Below are 22,651 nucleotides of genomic sequence, written 5' to 3' on the forward strand. Positions count from 1 at the left end.
TAGCCTATGTCACCCCTCTGGTTGACGCCCCCTAAATGCTTCCCACTGCGCTTAAATGCAGATCCAAACCCCATTCTGTGCTTACAGAGCCCTAAAGGGCCCAGGCCTGGTTACCGCTCTCCCACTGGGCCCCAGCTCGCTGCATTCCAGTCACTCCTGCCTTCTTCCCACTGCTTTAACGAGCCCACCTGGGCCACCCCCAGGCTTGGTACCTGCTGTCCCCTCTGCCTGGAATGTGCTGAGCACCCTCACTCCCCAGATGAACTGCTACCTCCTTGCCACCCCAGCCCCTAGTCACTCTCTACCAGACCTCGTTGCTTACTTTTCTCCCCAGCACTTAGCACCATCTGGAATGGCCTTGTTTTATGTGCTTGCTGCTCTGCAGTCTCTCCCACCTCTTATTCGAGCTCCATGAAAACAGGAGCCTGGTCTGCCTCAGTCATTGCTAAACCCTCAACTCCTCAATCAGTACCTGGCACATACTACGTGTTCAATAAATATCTGTGTTGAACACATTTGTTAAATGACTTGCTGAATGAATAATAGGCACACCCCTAGGTTTTCAGCAAGGCCAAAATATGGAAAACCTGGTTTCACATAAAATATTAATTAGTGACTATTTTACAAAAGGATTCCTTACCTAATGTATTTTTAAATATCTGGCTTACAGAGTTTCAGCGTGCACACTTTTTTTTTTTTTTTTTTGAGATTTTATTTTAAAGTAATGTCTATACCCAACGTGGAGCTCGAACTCACAACCCTAAGATCAGTAGTCACATGCTCTACCCGCTGAGCCAGCCAGGCAACCCCAGTGTGCACACTTTTTAAAGGATAAACTTATGGTCACCTGGGTGGCTCAGTCAGTTAAATGTCTGACACTTTGTTTCAGCTCAGGTCATGATCTCATCATTCATGAGTTCCAGCCCTGTGCTGGGCTCTGCACTGACAGTGCGGAGCCTGCTTGAGATTCTCTCTGTCTCTCTCCTCCTCTCTCTCTCTGTATATGCTCTCTCTCTCTCAGCATCAATAAACTTTAAAAAAAAAAAAAAGATTAAAAATAAAAAGGATAAACCTATTGTGCAAACTGAACTCACTCCTCCAGGGTATGAACAGTACCTGGTACACAGAAGGTACCCAATAAACATCCCCTGCATAATGAGCACTGGGAAATAACACAAGGCATGAACTATATGAAACTGCATATATGAATTTGAGAACACAGCAAATCCGGATATATTTAGGTCCCATTTTCCATGTTATCTGACAGAGTAACACATACATTTAAAACCCACTACTTTGAGACACTAGCAATAATCTTAGCCATTACCTTTACAGGCAGGTGCAAATTCAGATAAATTCAGAAAATTACCCGACAGTTCTGCAGTTTTCGCTAGCTGCTGCATGAGAGACACAGAAGCAGTGAGCAGAAACACTCAAAACTGCCAGGTTGTTGAGGACATCTGTGGGTTTAGTATAAACATCACGATTCTTGAGAAATTAGGTTTTCTTTGTAATCTACATAAAAACTCTTGTGCCCCAATGAAAGACTAATCAAGAAACCACACCTCTCTAAAACCTGCCCCACTGGTAATACAATGCACACCTGCACCCCTGCTCCGTGTCATGTCCAATTTAACAGAAAGTATGTCTTAATTTTTCCTTCCTTAACATAAAATTCTTCCCTGTTTGGGCTGTATTCCTATACCATGAAACTGCTCACTCCACATATTCAATATTCATACAATATTAATGCAGCACCCAAGAAAAACAAACTCCCGTTCAGGTATCCACCTGCATCAAGTGATGTCTACTCCCCTTCTCTTTCCCTACCAGGTATCAAGACACAGTCTGCAATGGTCAAGACAGAAAAGTAATTAGATGTGCAATTACATTAGATGTGTTTGTGTGAAGTGTGTGTTCATAGTCAGCTGTGTGTTCTTGAAGAGTCATTCTAAAATCAAATATAAATGTACTCTGAGATTATACACATTGTCTTATTTGCAGCTCTTGTTTCTGCTTTTAAAACATTCCCTGGTTTAGAATGCCAACTGTGTTAATGCCTTATCTCTTAACAGTAAACCAAAGAGGTTCCAAAGAAACTCACTCTTACAATCTATAACCCCAAGAAATGATTTCAGATAGTTTCACATTCTAAAAACTCACAACATATCGTCTATACGAATCAATTTCAGGATGCAATTTATGAGAGTACACCATGTAGAAGACATGAAACATAAAATAGCTACACTTTCTGCTGACAACTGATAAATTTGCTCCAAAAACATTTTATAGTTTTGCTGTTGTTCTGTAGTTTAAATAACTCTGGAATAACACGATTCAGAATTTACAGGAAGTTACAATATACAGTTCATTTACATCACCTTTTCAAAAGTACTGCCAGTTGGAGAAAGCTGACAATCCTTGTAAAAGTCCTTAATGTTTTAAGTAAAGCTTTAGTCTGGTGTTTTCACTATCATCTCATAGGTCAACGTGAACAAAAGTCCACCTCACTCCTATAGTGAAAAGCATCTTTATTAAATGTTTTGGAAAAGTAAACAAAACTATAAAACAGTACCAGGAATAAGGTTGTTGATAGGTTTTTCTTTTTGGTTTTTGTTGTTGTTGTTGTTGTTTTAGATTTACTTCTTACCAATTTTGGAGTAAAAAAATATATACTAAGTTTTTGTTTTGTTTTTTGTTTTTTTGGTTTGTCTCCCTTTGGCCTTGTGGTACAAAGTCGAACAGTATAAAAGGTGGACTCGAATCCTCAACCTAAAATAAGTAAAATATAATCAGACAACACACCCTGAATTACTTTTTAAACTACGTAACATTTTTTTAAATTTAGCATTATTTATAAAAGCCAATAAGGTATCACTTCAAACCAAAAAATCTGGACTTTATCATTCTTTTTATTCACCACAAAACCACAAGGGCTCAAAACTTTGTTGAAAGTCATTTCATTTTATCACAGCTGTGTTTCAGGAAGTGAAAATTCTGGTGAGAATGAGAAGATAGGATACAGTGCCTAATAACTAATCTGGTTTCTGTGTCTCCATTTTATTACCACTTAAATGACAGGCCAAGCCTTATGTGGCTCACAAACAGGTATTTATTTATAAAACCAGCACTCTAAAAGCACTACATAACTAGAAGATATAACAACCACCTAATTATTATTTGTAAAGGGTCACATCATGGCTAACAGATTCTCTCAGTAAGAGTTTATTACTCAACCTGTCAAACTCCAAGAGTGAGCCCTGCTAAAGGCTAAGAGGAATCCATGGAGTGTGAGAAAGGTGCCCAGTTGTCCTGCCGGCCTTTTAGAAGCTGAGAGGGATCCATCACTCAAAAACACCTAAACGGCTGGTACTCCGCCAGGGTATTAAAATAATTCTATGTTCGCAAACTGGTGGGAACTCTAGAAATCTACTCCCATCCCTTCGTTTCAGCGATAGTGAAATTGGCAGGGGTTTGCAACGCTCAGTTATTCTGAAGGCGCTAATGTTCTGAAAATAAAACTTTATGGAAATAGAAGGTAAACATTTTGCATTCAAAACTCAGACCACCGAACCCTCTGAAACAGGGAGTTTAAAACAAAGGACAGACACCCTCCGTGTGCACCAAGTCCAGCTTTTCGGCATCCTCGGCGCCCTAACCCAGGCAAAAAAGCACAAGCCGGTGGCAAGAAGGATGCCACCCAAGCTCCCGCCGCGGGGGAAACAGCCGGCGGAGAATCCGCGGCGCGTGGTGAGCTGCGGGGGAAGAGAGGCAGCCGGCCGCCAGGTGCGGACACCTGGGTCCGGCGCCGAGCCTCGCTCTCCCCACCCGTCAAATGGGCGTGACGCCACCTAGCCCGTTAGGCCAACTAATGAATGAGAACCGCCGGGGAAACGACCCCAGCCGCGCCCGCCACTCTCCGGTCGCTGTCCCCAGTCAGCGGGGCGTCCCCCGCCGCCGGCGGTCTCGGCACGGTCAGACCCCCCCACCCCCCGCCGCAGGCGCTCCTCCCGCGCTCCGGACCCCCCGCGGCTCGACGGTTACAAACGTCCCCAGAACCGCGCCAGCCGGGACGCCGGCTCCCAGAGCCGTCCGCTACGGTAACGGGCGCCGGCCCGACGCTGCCCCGACGCCGCCTACCTTGGCCACCCAGCTGAACAATGGTGACATCGCGGGCCGGGAGGCGGCTCCTCGCCCGTCGCTCCCGCTCACTCCCGCCGCCGGCCCGTGGGACGGCGGACAGCCGGGGGCGGGCTCAGGGCGCGGCGGGGCGCGGGCATGGCTCCGGCGGCGGCGGCGGCGGGCTCCTCCCCGCTCGTCACTGCTCGGAGAGGTCGCGCCCGCAGGGCTGCCCGGGCGGCCGAGAAAGGGAAGTGGGTGGGGAGAGCGCGGGGAAGGGGAGGGGACGGAGGGGGAGGGGACGGAGCGCGGCCGACCCCGCCCACCCCCACCCCACCCCCCACGCTGGGCTCGCGGCGGGAAGTTGGGACGCGCGGGGGTCGCGCACCTCGCGGCTGTCCCCGGCTGCGCAGCTCCGGGAGGAGGAAACCCACACGCCTCGGACGTCCCTTTCGCACAACTTTCGGAGAACCGGGAAGTCCTCTCGCTCAGGTTGGATACAAGCCCCAGAGTTGAGAAAGCCCGCCCAACTTAACCGGGGTTGCCCCCACCCCCACAGCGTTTCTTTCTAAGCGCTCGAGATGGCGGGTAACAAAAGGACTAGTGTTTCCCTAGCCCCTAATACCTTTATATAATCAAAGGTGGTTTTCTTGGAGTCAGGAAACTAAGCTATTGAGACTCGGGGTGGGGGTAGGAAACGAAGCTCCTGCCAGCCGGTAGGTTTCAGCCACGTGAGAAATGGTGACTTCACCGGTTTTCTTCTCTCCCAAGGCAAGACGATAAGACAGTGTAGTCAGTTTATAGCTACAAAGGTTAAAGCTGAGTTTCTAACTCAAGACACCCCAGAGTTCCACATTGGAAGAAAAAAAGAAAAAGTGCAAAGGTCTAGTAGCCAGCGTGTAAATGTAAGTCATGTTGAGCCACTCACTGTGTGAATCAGGCCAAATAGCAACCCCAGACCGAGAACTGTGCTTCTCTTTCCTTTTGTCATATTGTGCATTATTTTCATGATAGGCCAATAGAACATTTTATTCAAACAGTTTGGACGGTCTCCAAACGTCTGGAATCTGAGTCAGGTGGGTATATTATCCATTGCTGTGTAACAAATTATCCCCAAACTGAGAAGCTTAAAACACCGGTTTCTGGGGGTCAGAAATCCAGAGCATCTTAGCTGGGTGCTCTGGCTCAGGTCTCTCTTGTTGAGTTCAAGCCGTTAGCTGGGGCAGAGGCCATCCCAAAACTGGAGTGGGACTGAAGGATCCACTTTCAAGCTCACTCCCATAGTTTGTTCCATACAGGCTGTTGGACTCAGGCCTTCGGTTTCTTTTCTTTCTTTCTTTCTTTCTTTTTTTTTTTTTTTAATGTTTATTTATTTTGAGAGAGAGAGACAGTGTGAGCAGAGGTGGGGCAGGGAGAGAGGGAGACACAGCATCTGAAGCAGGCTGCAGGCTCTGAGCTGCCAGCACAGAGCCTGACATGGGGCTTGAACTGGTGAACCGGCTTATGACCTGAGCCAAAGTCAGACACTCAACCGACTGAGCCACCCAGGTGCCCCAAGGGCTTGGGTTTCTTGCTGCATCATGTGGTCCTCCCCATAGGGCTGCTCATAAAATGTCAGTTCGCATCCCCCCAAGTACAAATGATCTGAGAAACAGCATGTGTCCAAGAAGGAAATCAGTTGTTTTAGAAACTGATCTCGGAAGTGACAGCCCACAACTTCCGCTGTATTTTCTTCATTAAATGCAAGGAAATTAGTCCACACACAAGACAACGGGTATTACACACGGGTATGACTGCCAAGAAGAGAGGATCATGGGGGTGAGGGACATGTCATCCTCTTGTTTCTCCTTCCAGATAGAGTGCATGGGGAAAGCCAAGAGTGACAGCATTCTAACAGAGCCTACCTGGGTAAAAAAGGTCCTAAGAGCATCTTAAGGAACTGCTGTTCCTTCATTCTTTTAAACAGTGATTATTATTCTCTAAGAAATTAGGAGCTAGGGCACCTGGCTGGCTCAGCTGGAAGAGCATGCTGCTCTTAATCTCAGGGTCATGAGTTAAAGCCCCACATTGGGTGTAGAGATTACTAAAAAAAGAAGAAAATGAAAAGCTAGAAAAAGGGCGCGCATTGGCAGCCATTTAACCAAATCCTTCCCTGTTATCAAATCACTTCCTCCAAATAGAAGAGATTGAGTCTGACAAGTCCATTACACCAAGAGCCCTTCTGTCCTCCACAGCCTTGCTACTCAAAGAACCAGCAGCCTAGACACCATCTGGCAAGTTGTTAGACATGCAGAATCTCAGGCCCTGCCCTAATCCAGACCTACGGAGTCAGAACTTTGATTTTACCTTGATTCCATATGTCTAGTGTGCACGTTCAAGTTTGGGATGCACTAGTATGTGAGAGTCATTGACGTGAGGCTTAAAATGGGTTTCTGGCCAACAGCCCCTAGAGAGAACAGCTAAAATTGTCTGGTGTCCTGGGAATGGTATGCACTAGGTCAGGTAGAGAGAGACCTGGAAGATTCCTAGGCAGCAACACAGTTTGATGGGACTGGATGGGCAGCTGAGGACCAGGTGGGACAAGCTGGGCCCATGACAGTCATCACCATACTCCATCACTCCCATCTCCAGACTGAGCTCTATAAAAATACCCCAGAATTTAGAAGCAACTCTAGGGTTGAAAGGACGAAAGGAACCTGAAATTGATGAAAGAAACCTGAGTTACTTCTGACCAAGATAAATTTTCTGCAAATTGGGCAGGAGATCTAAAAGAAATTAGATTAAATTTAGGAGATAAAATCATACACTTCTTGCAAAAAAAGAAAAAGTCAGACCAAATCCTGGATGTAACACTTACAACGGGAAAGTGTGCTGGCAGGTGAAAAAAGGGACATCAAGTCCTCATTGTTTCAACCTGGATCCAGTTCTCCAAATATGCACTTCTGGGTGGAGGCTTCTCAGAACCTGGTTTGGACTTGCCTAAAGCTTATATATCCTTTAGACACACAGAGGTCTCCCTCTGCCCCAGATCTCTGCCTGATCCTGGACTGGGCAAAATCACTCATTTCATGGGAATATGGGAACATAAGGGCCTTTCCATTGAATAGACTTGATAGACTGTAAAATGCAGAGCTCTGCATATAGTTTAAGAAATAGAGGAGAAAGGTCTTATTTTAATTCACTGCCAGCATGGAGCTTTCCAGTCACACTGCAAGAAAAAATTCTATTATAATTTGGAATTTCACAAAAGGGAAACCATTAACATCAGACAAGCTACTGGTTCCACATTCAAATAAAACAATTTTCATTAAAACACCACCATCTGAAAAAAAAGTATCCTTCCCCCCAAGAAACTGTATATTCCCACAGGGAAGGACTATAGATATCCCAGGCACTGGTTTTTTGTTGTTGTTGTTGTTTTTAATGTTTATTTTTGAGAGAAAGAGCAGGGGAGGGGCAGAGAGAGGAGGACAGAGGACCCAAAGCCGGATCTGTGCTGACAGCAGAGAGGGCAATGCTGGGCTCGAACTCACAAACCATGAGATCATGACCTGAGCTCAGAAGCTTAACCGACTAAACCCCCAGGGTGCTCCCAGGCATTGGTTATTTTTAACAGCTCCCTGGTGATTGTCTCTCCGTCAGAATTGAGAACCCCTATGACAGACGAATCATTACTCAAAGGTGCTGATGATTCCCAGCCCTATCTATCACAGTTACCTGTGGTGCCCGGGGTGGGGGGGAAGAAGGGCAGATAAATTGGGGGTAGGGTCAGATCCTCAGAGATGTCAAAGGGCAGGCAGGTCACATAAATGTGTGAAGAAAGCCAGGTATGAGACAATTAGGACTGAATGAGCTGTGGCATCTTGGAGAAGGGACACCCAATTATTAACAACTCCACCCAGCCCAGCAAAAATGGGTCACCCAAATGAATTCAGCCAGAGGTCAATACTGGTGTTGACCTTTAATTTTGCTGAAAGCTTGGAAGAACATGTGTGTCCCACGTCGGATGTAGAGATTACTTGCATGAATGAATTGAATAAATAACAATTTTAAAAAATATATATCCAAATAGGACTTCTGAGATCTAAACAAATGATTTATAGAAAATTCAAGACTGCTTTTTTTTTTCTTTAATGTTTATTGTATATATTTTGAGAGACAGTGCAGGCAGGGGAAGGGCAGAGAGAGAATCCCAAGCAGGTTCTGTGCTTTTAGCACAGAGCCCCACTTAGGGCTTGATCCCACAAACCCCCAGATCATGACCTGAGCCAAGATGACAAGTTGAACACTTAACTGCCTGAGCCATCCAGCACCCCTATTTTTTTTCAAGACTGCTGTCTAAGTAACTTTTTTTTTTAATATTTATTTTTGAAGGAGAGAGACAGAGTGAACACAAGCGGGGGAAGCGCTGGGGCGGGGGGTGGGGGGGGGGGTAGACAGAGGATCTGAAGCAGGCTCCACGCTGACAGCAGCGAGCTAGGAGCCCAACATGGGGGCTCAAACTCAAAAACTGCGAGATCGTGACCTGAGCAGAGGTCAGACGTTCAACCACCTGAGTCACCCAGGTGCCCCTCTAAGTAACTTTAAAAGGATGATTTAATCTCAGTTTTCCTGAGACATTACAGGAGGACTTGAAAAGAGATGGTGGGGGGGAGACCCAGAAACTGGTAGAGTTGCTTCCCTTTTAAGTCTGACCGGAACCCTCCGAAATAACCCCAACACTGCTCCCACTCTTCTGCCATGTACTTCCTTTGAGGAGAAGCAAGAGGCAAGGACCGCAGAGTCTCCTCTGAGAATTCCAGAGGAGATGAACCTCCTCGGCTGTGCTCCACCAGCTCAGAGGTGGAGGCAGAAAGGGGGGAGCCTACAAAAGCCTGACCTCACTCTGACGACCCTTCCTCCCCCATAAGACGTGGCTAAAAATAGGGCAGCCGTAATAGGAGGAAACTCAACTTGGTTTCAAGTGACTCAGAACCACTCGGCAACTATGATCCTGATACCAATGACAATATGGGTTTCCCCCCCGCCCACACACACCATCAAGCAATTCTCTGACACCAGCTGGGTACCCTACAATTCAACTCGATTCTGACACCATCAACCTGAAGTTAAGGGCTCAGTCCCACAAGACTGCAGCCCCCACACACACTTCCCATAAGGCAATCACAAGGCCAAGTTGTCACCTGGGCTTCTGACCAGCCGGCCACAGGTTCTCCCATCCCCCTCCTCGAGTTCAAGTCCTATGTTAGCGCGGCTCACAGAACTCAGAACATTTTACTTACTAGATAACTGGGTTATTATAAAAGGCTGTAACTCAGGAACAGCCAGACGTCAGAGAGGCCTAGGGCAAAGTGTGAAGAAAGTGCACTTGCACACTCTCGGAAAGTGCCAGTGTCCTGCCATCTCTAAGTGTTCACCAAACTCAGAAGCTCTCCGAACCCTGTCATTTGGATTTTTAATGCAGGCCTCATTACCGAAGCATGATCAATTAAATCATTGGCCACTAGTGATGAAACTCAAACTTCAGCCCCTCTCCCCCCCCACCCCCCCCAGAGGTCAGGGGGTAGGACTGAATGTCCCTACTCTCTAATCCTGTGGTTGATTCCCTGGCAACCAGTCTCCTTTCTTAGGTGACCAAGGGGCTTCCAAAAGTCTCTTGATTAACATAACAAAAGGACACCTTCATTGCTCTCTTCACAGGAAATTCCAAAGGTTTTAGGAGCTCTGTGCCAGGAAAGGGGACCGACATCAAATGTATGTTTCTTATTATAAATCACAATATCACGGCAGCTAATCAGGGAGTGATTCAGTTCTAGCATATTCATCACCTATTGTGTAAAGCAACACAAGTCTTGGCAAGGAATAGAAATGTGACAAGGCCTGAATCTTGACCTCAAGGGAGATACAGGGTGGCTGGTAAGATTGGAAAGGGAACACCATGGGAGAGGCCCAGGTAAAGCTCCACGGAGTTCCCAGAAAAAAAACGAAAGGTAACTTAAGGCTGCAAAGGAAGCACGAGCTTCCCGGCTGGAAGGTGACAGGACATTTTTTTTTCTTTTTTTAAGTAATCGCTACACTCAATGAGGGGTTCGAAGTCATGACCCAGAATCAAGAGCCACATGTTCTACTGACTGAGCCAGCCAGGTGCCCCAAGACTTTACAACTTTCACAGATGGTGATGAGGGAGTGGGCTTTCTAGGAAGAAGGATCAGCTGGACAAAAGCATAAAAAATTGGTGCTTATCTCTGGAAATCAAGCCTTACTAAGATAAGGCAGAAAACAGAGCTCACATTGTAAAAAGAATTTTTAGTAAATTTTAGTTTGGAGGTGTGCAGTTATCCCTGTCTGGCATAAAACTTTGTTTCCAAAAAAAATATTTGCTGAGGGTACTATCAAGTCCAAAAAAATCATGCAACAAAATCCCTCTGCATGAACTGAAAACATATGCCATGAAAAAACTTGCTCATGAATGTTCACAGTACTAGTATTCATAACAGCTCTATAAAATAGAAACAACCCAAGAGTCCATCAACTGATGAATGGAGAAACAAAATGTAGTATCCCACACAACGGGTATCATTTTGTCGTAAAAAGTAGCATGCTGATACATGCTAGGTGTAAATGGACCTTGAAAACATTACGCTAAGTGAAAGAAGCCAGACACAAAAGAGAACATATTGTATGATTCCATTGATAATATATATCCAGAATAGGCAAATCCATAGAGGCAGAAAGTAGATTCATGGTTTCCAGGAATTGGAAGGAGGGAAAAATGGGGAGTGATTGCTAATGAGTATAGGGTTTCTCTTTGGGATGATGAAAATATTTTGGAATTTTTAGTATATTCACTATACTAAATATACTAAAAAACTTAAATTTCATGGTATGTGAATTCTGTTGCAATTTTTTAAATCCTATGTGACAATGGTTAAATGACTTCAGGTAAGTTAATTCCATGAAGCTTTATATTAATGGAGCCCACGCTGTAGAGGGCTAGTTTTAGGATCTTTTTTTTTAAAGTAATCTCTACACCCAACGTGGGGCTTGAACTTACTACCCCTGGATCAAGAGTCTCATGCTGTACTGACTGAGCCAGCCAGGCGAAGAGGGCTAGTTTTAGGATTAAATGAGATGAAATGAAGCATTTCCGCCTGAATCCTTGCATATAGTAGGTGCTCAAGAAACATTAGCTATAGTAGTAGTAGCAGTAGTAGGAAGAGTAGTGCCAGCAGGGATTGCTGTTGGTTAATGATGTGATTAATTTTATGTGTCCACTTAAAAGGGCTAAGGGATGCTCAGTTGGCTGGTAAAGGTTATTTCTGGATATATCTGTGAAGGCGTCTCTGGAAGAGATTAGCATTTGAATAGGTAGACTGACTAAAGAAGAGAGCTCTCACACACAGCACATCGGGTTGGTATCATCCAATTGTGGAGGGCAGGAATAGGACAAAAAGCTGAGGAAGGGCGAATTGGTGCTCTCTACTTGAGCTGAGACATTCATCTTCTCTTGCCTATGGGCATCAGTGCTCTGGTTCTTGCGTCTTCTCCTTCAGACCAGGACTTACACTATCAGCCCCCAAACTCACACCCACTCCACCAGCCTTCCTGGTTCTCCAGCTTTGCCGACAGCAGATGGTGGAACTTGTTGGCCTCCGTAACCATATGACCCAATTCCTGTAATAAATCTCCTCTTACATATACCTATATCCTATTGGTTCTGTCTCTCTGGAGAACCCTAACATAGTATATGGTACAAATGCAAAAATAAAACAAATGATGGGCTGGAGGTCTCAAGTTCATGACTGAGTTTATAGACAGGACAAACAGTTGAGATCAAAGTGGAGATTGTTAGCCAAAACTAATTCCAGAATGAGTGGGCCTCCCCAATTCTCAATTATTTGCTTCTCCCTTTTTATGAGTTACTAAGCCTAGCAGCATGACTGTGCTCCATTTGTTACCTTAACTCTAAGGCACACTGTGAATGATTCCAAGTTTCTCTGGTAAATTCGTACAATTCTCGCTGGCCAGAGACTTGGAAGGCATGCACACACTTTCAGGCACCTCAGAAATTCCTACTTCAGCAATAAACCCTGCTCATTCCCACTACTACTATTCCATTCCTCTTCCCACCCATCCCACCCCTTCTGTCTACATCTCTCACTTTCTCTCAAGCACATACATGCAGTCACATTTTAAATCATGCTAAATTCAAAATGGAGTCTTTGGGTGGCAAGCCCAAGCACCCGAAGACCAGCTTCAGAACAAACAATGCTCAACAAATTGGTGAGGGAGGGAAGAGGAAAGATAAATTTGGTGAAGACTTATTTGAAGGTAGATAATAAATTCAGGTTATTAGCTAAAGAACATTCTACTTTAATGCATCCATATCAACGTTTAAATTTAGGTCTCTAATTTTGTTTTGATTTCCGTTACCAGGTTATAGTTTCTTGTTAGCCAGAATAACAGCAAACAGATTTAATAACATTTTTAATGGCTCCAGTCACCTTCAGTACATTTATCAAAAAGCCTTGCAAAATTAAAATCTGGCTGCAGCCCAATTAGAAATCGTAAGACTTTGCAGTGTAAAAAAGTGAGCCATTCAATTGTTAACTCTAGAGAGGACCAGTCTGTGACAGACCCCCTCAAGAGTAAAGTTCACACCAGTTTCTCTCTACCCTCAGCAGTCTTTTTAAAACAAATTCAGTTTACAGCAGATTTATCTCTTCATTAAAAGTAACAATTCATGAAAAGGCTTATGACATTTCTAACCAGCTAAATTAATATATTTGCTATTTTTTTAAATGTTTATATTTGAGAGAGAGAGAGAGAGACCGTGTGTGAGCGGGGGAGGGACAGAGAGCGAGGGAGACAAAGAATCTGGAGCAGGCTCCAGGCTCTGAGCTGTCAGCACAGAGCCCGACATGGGGCTTGAACCCATGAACCATGAGATCATGACCTGAGCCAAAGTCTAACATCAACAGACTGAGCCATCCAGGCGCTCCTATATTTGCTATTTTAATATCTGTTCCCACCTCAGTATTTTTGCTTAATATGTATGGTCATGTTGTTCATTTTCTAGTTGGTAAGACATTCCAAAAATAGAAACAATGTTTTTCTAACTTTAGCTCAGTCTATAAAGTTTAAGCAAATAATCTTTTTCCAAAGTACTGTACACACACGTTTCAAAATCATGGAAAAACCCAGCAGCAATTAGCTCATAAAAGAAAACACTGAAAATTTAGTCATAAGATTTTTGACATCCTCACCCTGTGTTATAACTAAACACGGATGCTCAGCTTTAAGCTCAGATATTTTTATTATAATTTATAATAAAAACATTAAAAACACCACCTTGCACAGCATTAATTTCACCAAAAAATAACTTTTTCTAAACTGAAAGTTATGTTTCTCCTAAAAAATGAGACTGAAAAATATTAATTCCCAAATCCATTAGTGAATAAAAATTGGACCAAAACTCCCCTTTCTCCCTTATTTCATAGATTACAATTTCCTAAAAAAAAAAAAAGTGGCTTAGTTTACCTCTAATTACCGTGATTTCCCACTTCTAAAACAATTTCTATTTACCCACTATCATCTAGTTCTTTAAAGTCATCAACTTTGAATCCAGCAATCGTGCTTCTTGGTATTTAGCCAAAGTAGTTGAAAACTTATGTCCATACAAAAACCTGCACACAGATGTTTGTAGCAGCTTTATTTAGTTACCAAAGCCCAGAAGCAACCAAGATGTCCTTCTGTAAGTGAATGGATAAACTGTGGTCCATCCAGATAATAGAATATTATTTAGTGCTAGAAAGAAATGAACTGCCAGACCATGGAAATACATGGAGGAACTGTAAATGCACATTACTAAAGGAAAGAGGCCAATCTGAAAAGGCTACATAGATATAATTCCAACTATATGACATTCTGGAAAACGTAGAACTATGGAACCAGTGAAAGATCAGTGGTTGTCAAGCGGTTGGGAATGGGAAGAGGGAGATGAATAGGTAGAGCACAGAGGATTTTTAGGGCAGTGAAAATTACTTGTTATGCTGTTATAATGATGGATACATGTCATTCTACATTTTTCCAAACCCACAGAATATACAACACCAAGAGTGAGTCCTGATGTAAACTATGGACTTTGGGTGATCATGTTGTGTCCATACAGATTCACCAGTTGTAATAAATGTATTACCCTGCTGGCGGATGCCGATAATGGCAGAGGCTATTTATGTGTGGAGGCTGGGTGTAGGGGAAATCTCTATACTCTGTGCTCACTCTTTGCTGTGAATCTAAAACTATTCTAGAAAAATGAGGTCTTAAACAAAAGCATCAGGTTTGAAACACAATGGATACTCTTCTTGTAAATGCTCTCACTCTTTTCAAAGCCTAAATTTGTATATGTTGGTATTTTTGGATCACAATAGTTTTGGAACTGCACAGCAAGCACCTAAAAAGCAGAACAATGTCTCTCCCATGTTGGTAACTTGTGCCTGGTACAGAGCCACATACCTCTATAGTCACGCAAAGCAATTCACATCTGTTTCCTCGCTATAGCTTGAGATAGATACCTCCAAAACGTCCACCGAGTCATGTACGCTTGCATTTCACCCAGAGGAGAGTGCTGGTTATGCTCAGTGCAATTTTTAGGTGCACAGAGCAAGCACATTTCCCAGAAGTTGAGACCCAAGAGCCACATTCCTGGGTAAATGCCCCTCTCGGAACTTGAAGATAAAGGGTCCCTCTGGGTTCACAGCTTAGCAAAGTAATACGTAGGTTATAAAATAACCCATCTGCCTCCCAGTCTCTATATACAGCTAAAGCAGGTACATAATTGGAAACAATTTCTGCTGGCTTTGACAGGAGGTGTTAGGGACGAGAAGGTACAAGAAGGGAATGGCTTCCCTTTTCCCTTGATGTTCGAGTCTCCTTTGATTTCTCCAATGCTTCTAACGTAGGGAAGTCTGAGACACTGCCCTCTTCACCTGGGATTTTCCAGACTTGACAGAGGCCATGCTCAGGGTAAAGTGAAGATAAATCAGCCTGATAAGTCAGAGGAGGCTCAGAATTCATCTGAACTGATCTGATTGATCTGAACACAGTCCTTTGGAGTCTTTCTCTCTGTGGAGGCAACACATCTCCAGAGACTGCCGAGGAGGGACGCAGGGATGGGCGTCCAATGTGCACTGCCAGCTTCTACCTACTCAAGACTGACTGTGTGGTCTCAGGCAGCTCATGTCGCATCTCTGGGCCCATTTCCACCGTGTACATTTCAGAGGTTACACTCAAGATCTCCAAGGTCCCTTCCAAGCTTCCCTTGGGAACGCTATGAAATAAGTGCTAAATTAAATGCCCGTGATGGGTTCATGCCTGGAAGCCTTAGCTCAGGGTCAAGGCAGAATTAAACAAACCTGCTTACCAATCTCAAGGTCCTGATGTTGCAAGGATACCAAAGCAGCCCTTGGAACTTTTCAGGAAACCTAGAGTTGGTTCCTTTACCTCAGGGGAGAAGCTTGCAAGAATGAGTGCCTACAGCTCAGTGGTAGGGTGGGTCCCCTGCCTCCTGTCTGCAGTACCCCTTCTTCACGATCAGGGGTCAGGAAGGAGGGAAACAACATCTACTGAACATCTGTTGCATGCCAAGTATTTTCATATATTATCTCATCAATCCTTACAACAACCCCAAAGTCTTGTGGGCCCAACCACTGCCCTGCAAAACTGCAGGGTCAGGACCTCCATCCCAGTGTGTCCAGAAGGTGGGATTCCTGTCCCAGTAGGTCTGGAAGGCAGAGAATCAAGGCCAAGAGGATTTTTCTTAAGCCTTAAGATCTGATGGAGTTTTGCCTTGTAGTTGGGTTTTTTTTTTTTTTTTTTTTTTGAATGGGAACATTTATTCTATGCCTGTTTCATCACTGTGTTTTGGAAGCACATAATTTGTTTGGTTTCACACATTCACAGCTTAGAGAGGAATTTGTCTCCGTGTATGTCAGCATGAATCATATCTCCAGTCTCACCCCCATCTGATTTAGATGACCTTTAGATGAAATGCTGGACTTTAGATTTTTGAGTTGATGCTGGAGCAAGTGAAGACTTTCGGGGGTTTGGGAATGGAATAAATGTGTTTTGCATGTGAGAAACACATGAATTGGGGGGGGGGGGCAGGGACAAAATGCTGTAGGCTTCAGGTTCATAGCCTCCCCAAATTCAGATGTTAACACTGAGTCCTCCACGTAATGGTAGTTGGAGGTGGGGTCTTTGGAAGTAATTAGGTCGTGAGGGTGGAGCCATGGGGAATAGGATTGGTGTCCATGTAAAAGAGATCCCACAGAGCCCCTTGCCTCTCCCACCACGTGAGGAGACAGGAGAAGACGGCCATCTATGAACCGGGAAGTGGTCCTCACCAGACACTGGATCTGCCAGCACCTTGATCTTGAATTTCTCAGCCTCCAGAACTGTGAGACATAAATTTCTGTTGTTCACAAGCCACTCGGACTGGTGTTTTTTTTTTTTTTACAGTAACCCTAAGGAACTAAGACAAGTAAAAATAATAGTAATAGAACATGATGTGTATTGAGCGCTTACTATCTACCAGACAGTGCTTAAAACAGCAAACCTTTGGAAAGCACTCATTACAGGCCAGCCGTTGTTCTGAGCATTTCCAATGTGCAGACGGACCAGGAAGGCCAGATTTTGGATGGGGAAACTGCAGGGGCAGAACCAGGCTTCAGGCCCAAACACTCTGTCAACTTAACCACTTTATCACACGTAGCCCCTAATTATCATCTCAAAACTCTGCGGCAAAGATACTATTTATTCTATTTGGCAGACAAAGAAGCTGAGGGTCAGAAAGGTAAAATACCTCACCCAAGGTGGAGCCTGGGTAGAGCTGATGGTCTCTCCACGGTGCAGGAAAGCAAATGGTCCTCAGTGCTATTAACACTGGGCTTCGTGCTCTAAGACTTCAGGGATCTATTCTCGTCAAGAAACGTTCTGAAGACACCCACCACCTTCCAACCAACAGCTGGCTTTGTCGGGGGGGGGGGGGCGGGGGAGAATTCTGCTGCTTTCGTGGGGCTGGGGGATGAGGCAATGGCAGCTAGGCTACATGGGGGTGGGCTTGAAACAGGAGCAGATTCTAATGAATAATCAAAAGAAAGAGAGGAAGAAAAAGAAAAGGAAGCAAGTCCTCTCTGGGTCTGAGGAAGCAGGGCGCTTCCCCGAGGCTACAGCTGGCTGGGGGCTAGTAAGAAGGAAATGAGGCCTCCAGCAGACTCCCCGCTGAGGCCACCCTGGGGACTGGCAAGCCCAACCCAACCGGAACCTGACCAGGGACAAAGCAGGGGCTGGGGCTCCTGGGTGTGGGGCAGGTGGCAGCAGTGATCCTCCCTAGGAAGAGGTGGCCTGGCTAACGGAATGAAAGACCCTGACCTCACAGTGCCAGAAAATTGGCTGAATGGGGTATGTCTCCTGCCAGTTTAATGACAGCCTGACTCTTTCAGTTAGAGGAGTCAGTGGGTCTAAGACAAGGTTTCCTCACAGGAAGCAGCCCATCACTCTGTTCCTCCTCTCCAACTGCGATGTTGTGGTACCAGGGCTTAAGGGCGGGCCAAGCCAAGAACGGTGCACGCAGATGTTGCTATATAGTTTCAATTCATAGCTGATACACAGTATATGTAGTTGGTGATTTCAGGCATCCAACTGTGGCCCCCTGTGTGCACAGCAGGGAACTTAAACCATGGAAGCATCCATGAATTCTTCGTCTCTTAGTAAGTATCTGTTGTACAACAGTGCACACCAGTCCCTGGAGATGCTACAGCACATAAGCCACCTGCCCCCAGAGGCGCGTGCTAGGCTCCAGTGGGCCCGCGCAGCAAGTAAACAGGAAACTGCACAGCCGGGTGAGGAGTGTCGCAAGAAGGAAAAGGGTGCTATGAAAGCACGCAGAGAGGGCCTGGAACCCAACGCTGCGGCCTGTAAACCCACCCAAAGGGCCTGAGGCTTAAAGATGCACACCAAGTCAAGCAGAAGTTAGCCACAAAAGGAAAAAGGAGTGAAATTATCCCTAATCTACAAAAGAGCAGAATCTGATGCTGGACTTTTTATTACATCCAACATTCTTGTTTTCTAAATTTTGTTTGTTTGTTTTTTTAATTATAAAATATTTCCAGAGGCACCTGGGTGGCTCAGTCGGTTAAGCATCTGACTTCGGCTCAGGTCATGATCCCATGGTTCATGAGTTCCAGCCCCATGTCAGGTTCTGTGCTGACAACTCAGAGCCTGGAGCCTGCTTCAGATTCTTTGTCTCCCTCACTCTCTGCCCCTCCCCCCCTTGCACTCTGTCTCCCTCTCAAAAAGAAATAAACATTTAAAAAAATGTTTTTTTAAAAAGAAAAAAGAAAAAAATTTTTCCAAAAAATCAGATAGAATAATATGACAGATACTCATGTACCTTCTACCCAGTTTTAACAGTTTTAAATATTTGCGCATAGGTACATAAATGTATTTTTTTTAAAGAAATAAGATGTTACTTACAGAGATCTCCCTACAGGCCCAGGAGTACCCACCATCTAGTGCTAGGTCTATCTTCCCTCTCTGTTTTGATATGTTATCCCCATGAATAGTAATCTACAAACTATATTAACTCGCATTTTGTGCTTTTCAATTTGTTCCTATATGGTATCACAGTGTATACTATATTTTTGGCAGTTTCTTTTTTATATTCAACATGGTGTATTTTAACTGCTGATTGAAATTCAGTTGTAATAAATTGTATGACTATCCCATATCTGTTCCATTTTTTCTTTAAAGTAGGCTTCACGCCCAGAATGGAGCCCAACATGGGGCTTGAACTCACGACCCTGAGATCAAGACTTGAGTTGAGATCAAGAGTCAGATGCTTAAAAGACTGAGCCACCAGGCACACCTACTCCAGTTTTCATGGATATAGAATTTTTCCTTTTTAAAAAAAACATTTTGGGGGGGCACCTGGGTGGCTTAGTCGGTTGAGCGTCTGACTTTGGCTCAGGTCAGGATCTCGCCGTCTATGAGTTCCAGCCCTGCGTCGGGCTCTGTGCTGACAGCTCGGAGCCTGGGGCCTGCCTCCAATTCTGTTTCTTGCTCACTCTCTACCCCTCCGCCACTCGTGCTCTGTCTCTCTCAAACACTAAATAAACATTGAAAAAAATTTTTTTTTAATTTTTTTAATGTTTATTTATATTTGAGAGAGAGAGAAAGAGAGATTGAGAGAAACAGTGTGTGAGCGGGGGAGGAGCAGAGAGAGAGGGAGACACAGAATCTGAAGCAGGCTCCAGGCTCTCAGCCGTCAGCACAGAGCCAGATGCGGGGCTCGAACTCACAAGCTGTTTGAGCCGTGAGATCATGACCTGAGCCGAAGTCAGAGGCTTACCTGACTGAGCCACCCAGGCACCCCTTTCCGGTTTTGTTTTTTTTTTTTAACCACAAGAACAACACCTCTTCCTTGTCTCCTTGTGCACATGTCCATCACACATGCCTAAAAGTGGAACTGCCGGGCTACAGGTGTCCACATCTTCAACTCTGCTGCACATGGCCATACTCCTCTGCAGAATCACTGTGCCAATTTAGACTTACACCCGCGTGCATGGGTTCCTGTTGCTTCACATCCTTGCCAATCCTGATGTTATCAAGCTCTTAAATTTCAACATTCTAATGAGTGTGATGTTATTTTCTTACTTTAATCTGCCCTTGACTGGTTGCTAGACTGTTGCCTATCTTTTCAACGGGGGGCTTAAACTAACAACCCGGAGTAGCTGGCACATGCTACCTACTGAGCCAGGCTGATGCCCCTGGTTTGTATTTTCTTTTTTCTTTTTAATTTTTTTAAGTTTATTTACTTATTTTGAGAGAGAGAGAGCACAAGCAGGGTAGGGGCAGAGAAAGGGAGAGGAGAGAGAATCCCAAGCAGGCTCTGCGCTGTTAGCACAGAGCCTTATGAGGGGCTTGGACCCATGAGATCATGACTTGAGCTGAAGGCAGACACTTCACCAACTGAGCCACCCAGGCGCCCCTGGTTTGCGTTTTCTTAATGGTTTCATATCTTCTGCCCTTGGGGATATGCAAAGAGATATCTGAAATGAAGAGTTCATGTTCATTTCGTGTAGGAGATACCTACACTAAATGATTAATCACTGCCCTGGAAACGTTGAAAGACCTTCAGAGAAGCTGCGAACCCCGTTCTGACTACAGGCACACTAAATCAAAGACCAGCTTACTGTTGGATTAGGGTGCTTTTTAAAATATTTTTTTGTCCAATTTGTGGTTTAATTCGTTTGATTTATTTCAGTATAGAATTTGACTTTTTATCATTGTTTATAACAATCCTGAAAAAAAATCTATAGTCACATAACAACAAATTATAACGACCCACACCCTCATAACTAAATCCATAGGCTAACAGACTAGAAAGCTATCATCTAGCCAAACCTCTTTATTTACAAGTAATGAAGCGGAAGTCTGAGAGACTAAATTATTCATGTTTATTCACTCAACAAATATCTACTGAGCTTCTATACTATGTACCAGGCATTAAGCTAAGAATTTCACATAAATGTAAACATTAGACATTAAAACAAAATTTAGACACGTTTGAGGTCTCTAACGACAGCTTCAAGAGGTAAAATCTGAGAAGTTAAACAGCCTGCCTAAGGTTTATGAGTAGAGGAATGCAGGGTTAAGACGCAAAGATTCTGACCCCAGCAATACCTTCAGTCTTGTCATAAGATACACTAGTGATGCTTGGCCTAAGTTCAAAACACAGAGATATGAACCTTACAGGAGAACAGGGCCCTAGCATTCACACAATATGAGAAGAGATCCAGTTCCTTCATTGAAGAAGGCAATGGATGGGTTGGGGCTTATGCCCACATGTTATAGAAACTCTTCATTGGCCTGTGTGTCCAATGAGCCAAGACAAAGAGTACTTATGTGGAGAACCCACCGTACAGTCAGCTCCAGGGGAAGAGTAAGTACTGGGACATCATGGTGAACAACAGTCATGGTCCCTGTCCCTCATGGGGCTCACAGTCTGGTGGAGCAGACAGACATTAAGCAAGTAAGGAAACCAGTGAAATACATAATTACAAAGTGCTGAGTGCTATGAAGGAAGGAACAAGGTAATGTGAGAGAGAAAGTCTTGTGGGCAAGAGACTTACTTTAGAATGTGCAGTCAATAAAGACCTCAATTAATGCTAAAACTGAGACCTGAATGAGGTAGCCATGTCACAAGTCAGGAGAAAAGCATGTGCAAAGGCTCTGAGAATGGAAGGGAAAAAATATCTCTGTGAATACAACAGAGAGAGTGAGTAGAAAGTGGCTCAAGATAAAGCTAGAGACATAAGCAAGGGACAAACCAGCCAAAGCCCTGAAGGCTGTGTTAAGGAGCTGAACTTTATCCTGAATGTAATCGGGAATATTGGTGGGTTTAAGGAAAGGAATCACATGGCTCAATCCTTTATTCTGGTCACTCTGACCACCATATGGAGAATGGAATACTTGGGGAGGATGGGAGGAACAAGAGACCAGTTCTCCAGTTAGGAGGCTATTGTGGTGGCTTGAATTAGGCTCGGGCTTGCAGTGAAAATTACATAGGAGCTGACGGATTAAAGATATGTTTTGGAAAAAGAACCAACAGGGCTTGCAAAAGGATAGAAAGTATGGTATAAGTGAGACAAAAGAATCAGGAATGACCTCTAGGTTTTAAAAAACGTGAGTAAGGAACTGCCTACAATTACTTCTCAAACATTTCATGATTTGTCTTGAGTTTTTAAACTTAATAAACACTCTCCAGTGGGAAGTGTGAGGGGGAGAGAAGGTCACATGATCATGACTCTTCTATAAGGAACTGAATGGCAGCCTGACACTGAGACTTTATCTTTTCTGGAGGTTACTTCTGAGCATCCTTTGACGGGGAAGGAATCTGGAACCCCTGGTCTCTGGCTGCCTCAGATGGTTCTTAAATAGCCACATCCAGTTGGCTTTTTATGGAATAAGACATTCAGAGACATAACTACCACCCACTGTCAGTAGCCACAGCAAACTACTAACATGCATGATAAATACCAACTCTTGATCTAGAAAAATCACTATATCCTGGAATTCATCAACCACAGAGGAACTCCTAAAGCCTCACAGGTCATCTAGATGGACATCAGATGTCTGTGAGTCCAAAAAAGCTTTGTACAGAATCGAAGGCATGGGCATACGTTGCCTTAAGCAATAAGACGTTAGAAGCAAAATGAGAGTTCATAAATACTATTTAACCATTCAGACATTTTAAGATCAATGTTAGTCCAAGCTGCAAATGTGTTTCCTCTTTTTTCAGCATTCCACTTAACTCTCAATCTTCTCTTGATTACCGCCTTTCACATCTAGGATCTCCTGAAGGCTTTCATCTGGTTTGTGCTAGACTGGGGAGAAGGCGTGGGAAACTCTTGACCTGACCCTGGCCTCTTCTCTTTTATCCTTTGCTATTTCCTGTCTCCTGTTTCTCTGC

At 44.3% G+C, this 22,651-nt stretch overlaps 1 protein-coding gene and 1 long non-coding RNA gene across 6 annotated transcripts in view; one reads left to right on the forward strand and one right to left on the reverse strand.

Annotated features, from left to right (window-relative positions):
- TBC1D1 (TBC1 domain family member 1) overlaps positions 1-22,651 on the reverse strand; it is a 215,232-nt gene that overhangs the window by 146,869 nt on the left and 45,712 nt on the right. The window contains exon 1 of one of the 5 annotated variants that reach the window (XM_042984764.1): positions 4,141-4,399. The exons of the other annotated variants lie outside the window; for them this stretch is intronic. Within the exon in view, the coding sequence (XP_042840698.1) occupies positions 4,141-4,170 (30 nt within the window). The 5' untranslated portion in view covers positions 4,171-4,399. Of the gene's footprint in view, positions 1-4,140; positions 4,400-22,651 lie in introns of those variants that run through there. 5 annotated transcript variants of the gene reach the window in all.
- LOC122238080 overlaps positions 4,476-22,651 on the forward strand; it is a 62,145-nt gene continuing 43,969 nt past the window's right edge. Inside the window, exon 1 of the long non-coding RNA XR_006217050.1 lies at positions 4,476-4,611. This is a non-coding gene — a long non-coding RNA (uncharacterized LOC122238080). The remainder of the gene's footprint in view (positions 4,612-22,651) is intronic.

Source organism: Panthera tigris, chromosome B1 (assembly GCF_018350195.1).
Source record: "Panthera tigris isolate Pti1 chromosome B1, P.tigris_Pti1_mat1.1, whole genome shotgun sequence".
NCBI lineage: Eukaryota > Metazoa > Chordata > Mammalia > Carnivora > Felidae > Panthera > Panthera tigris.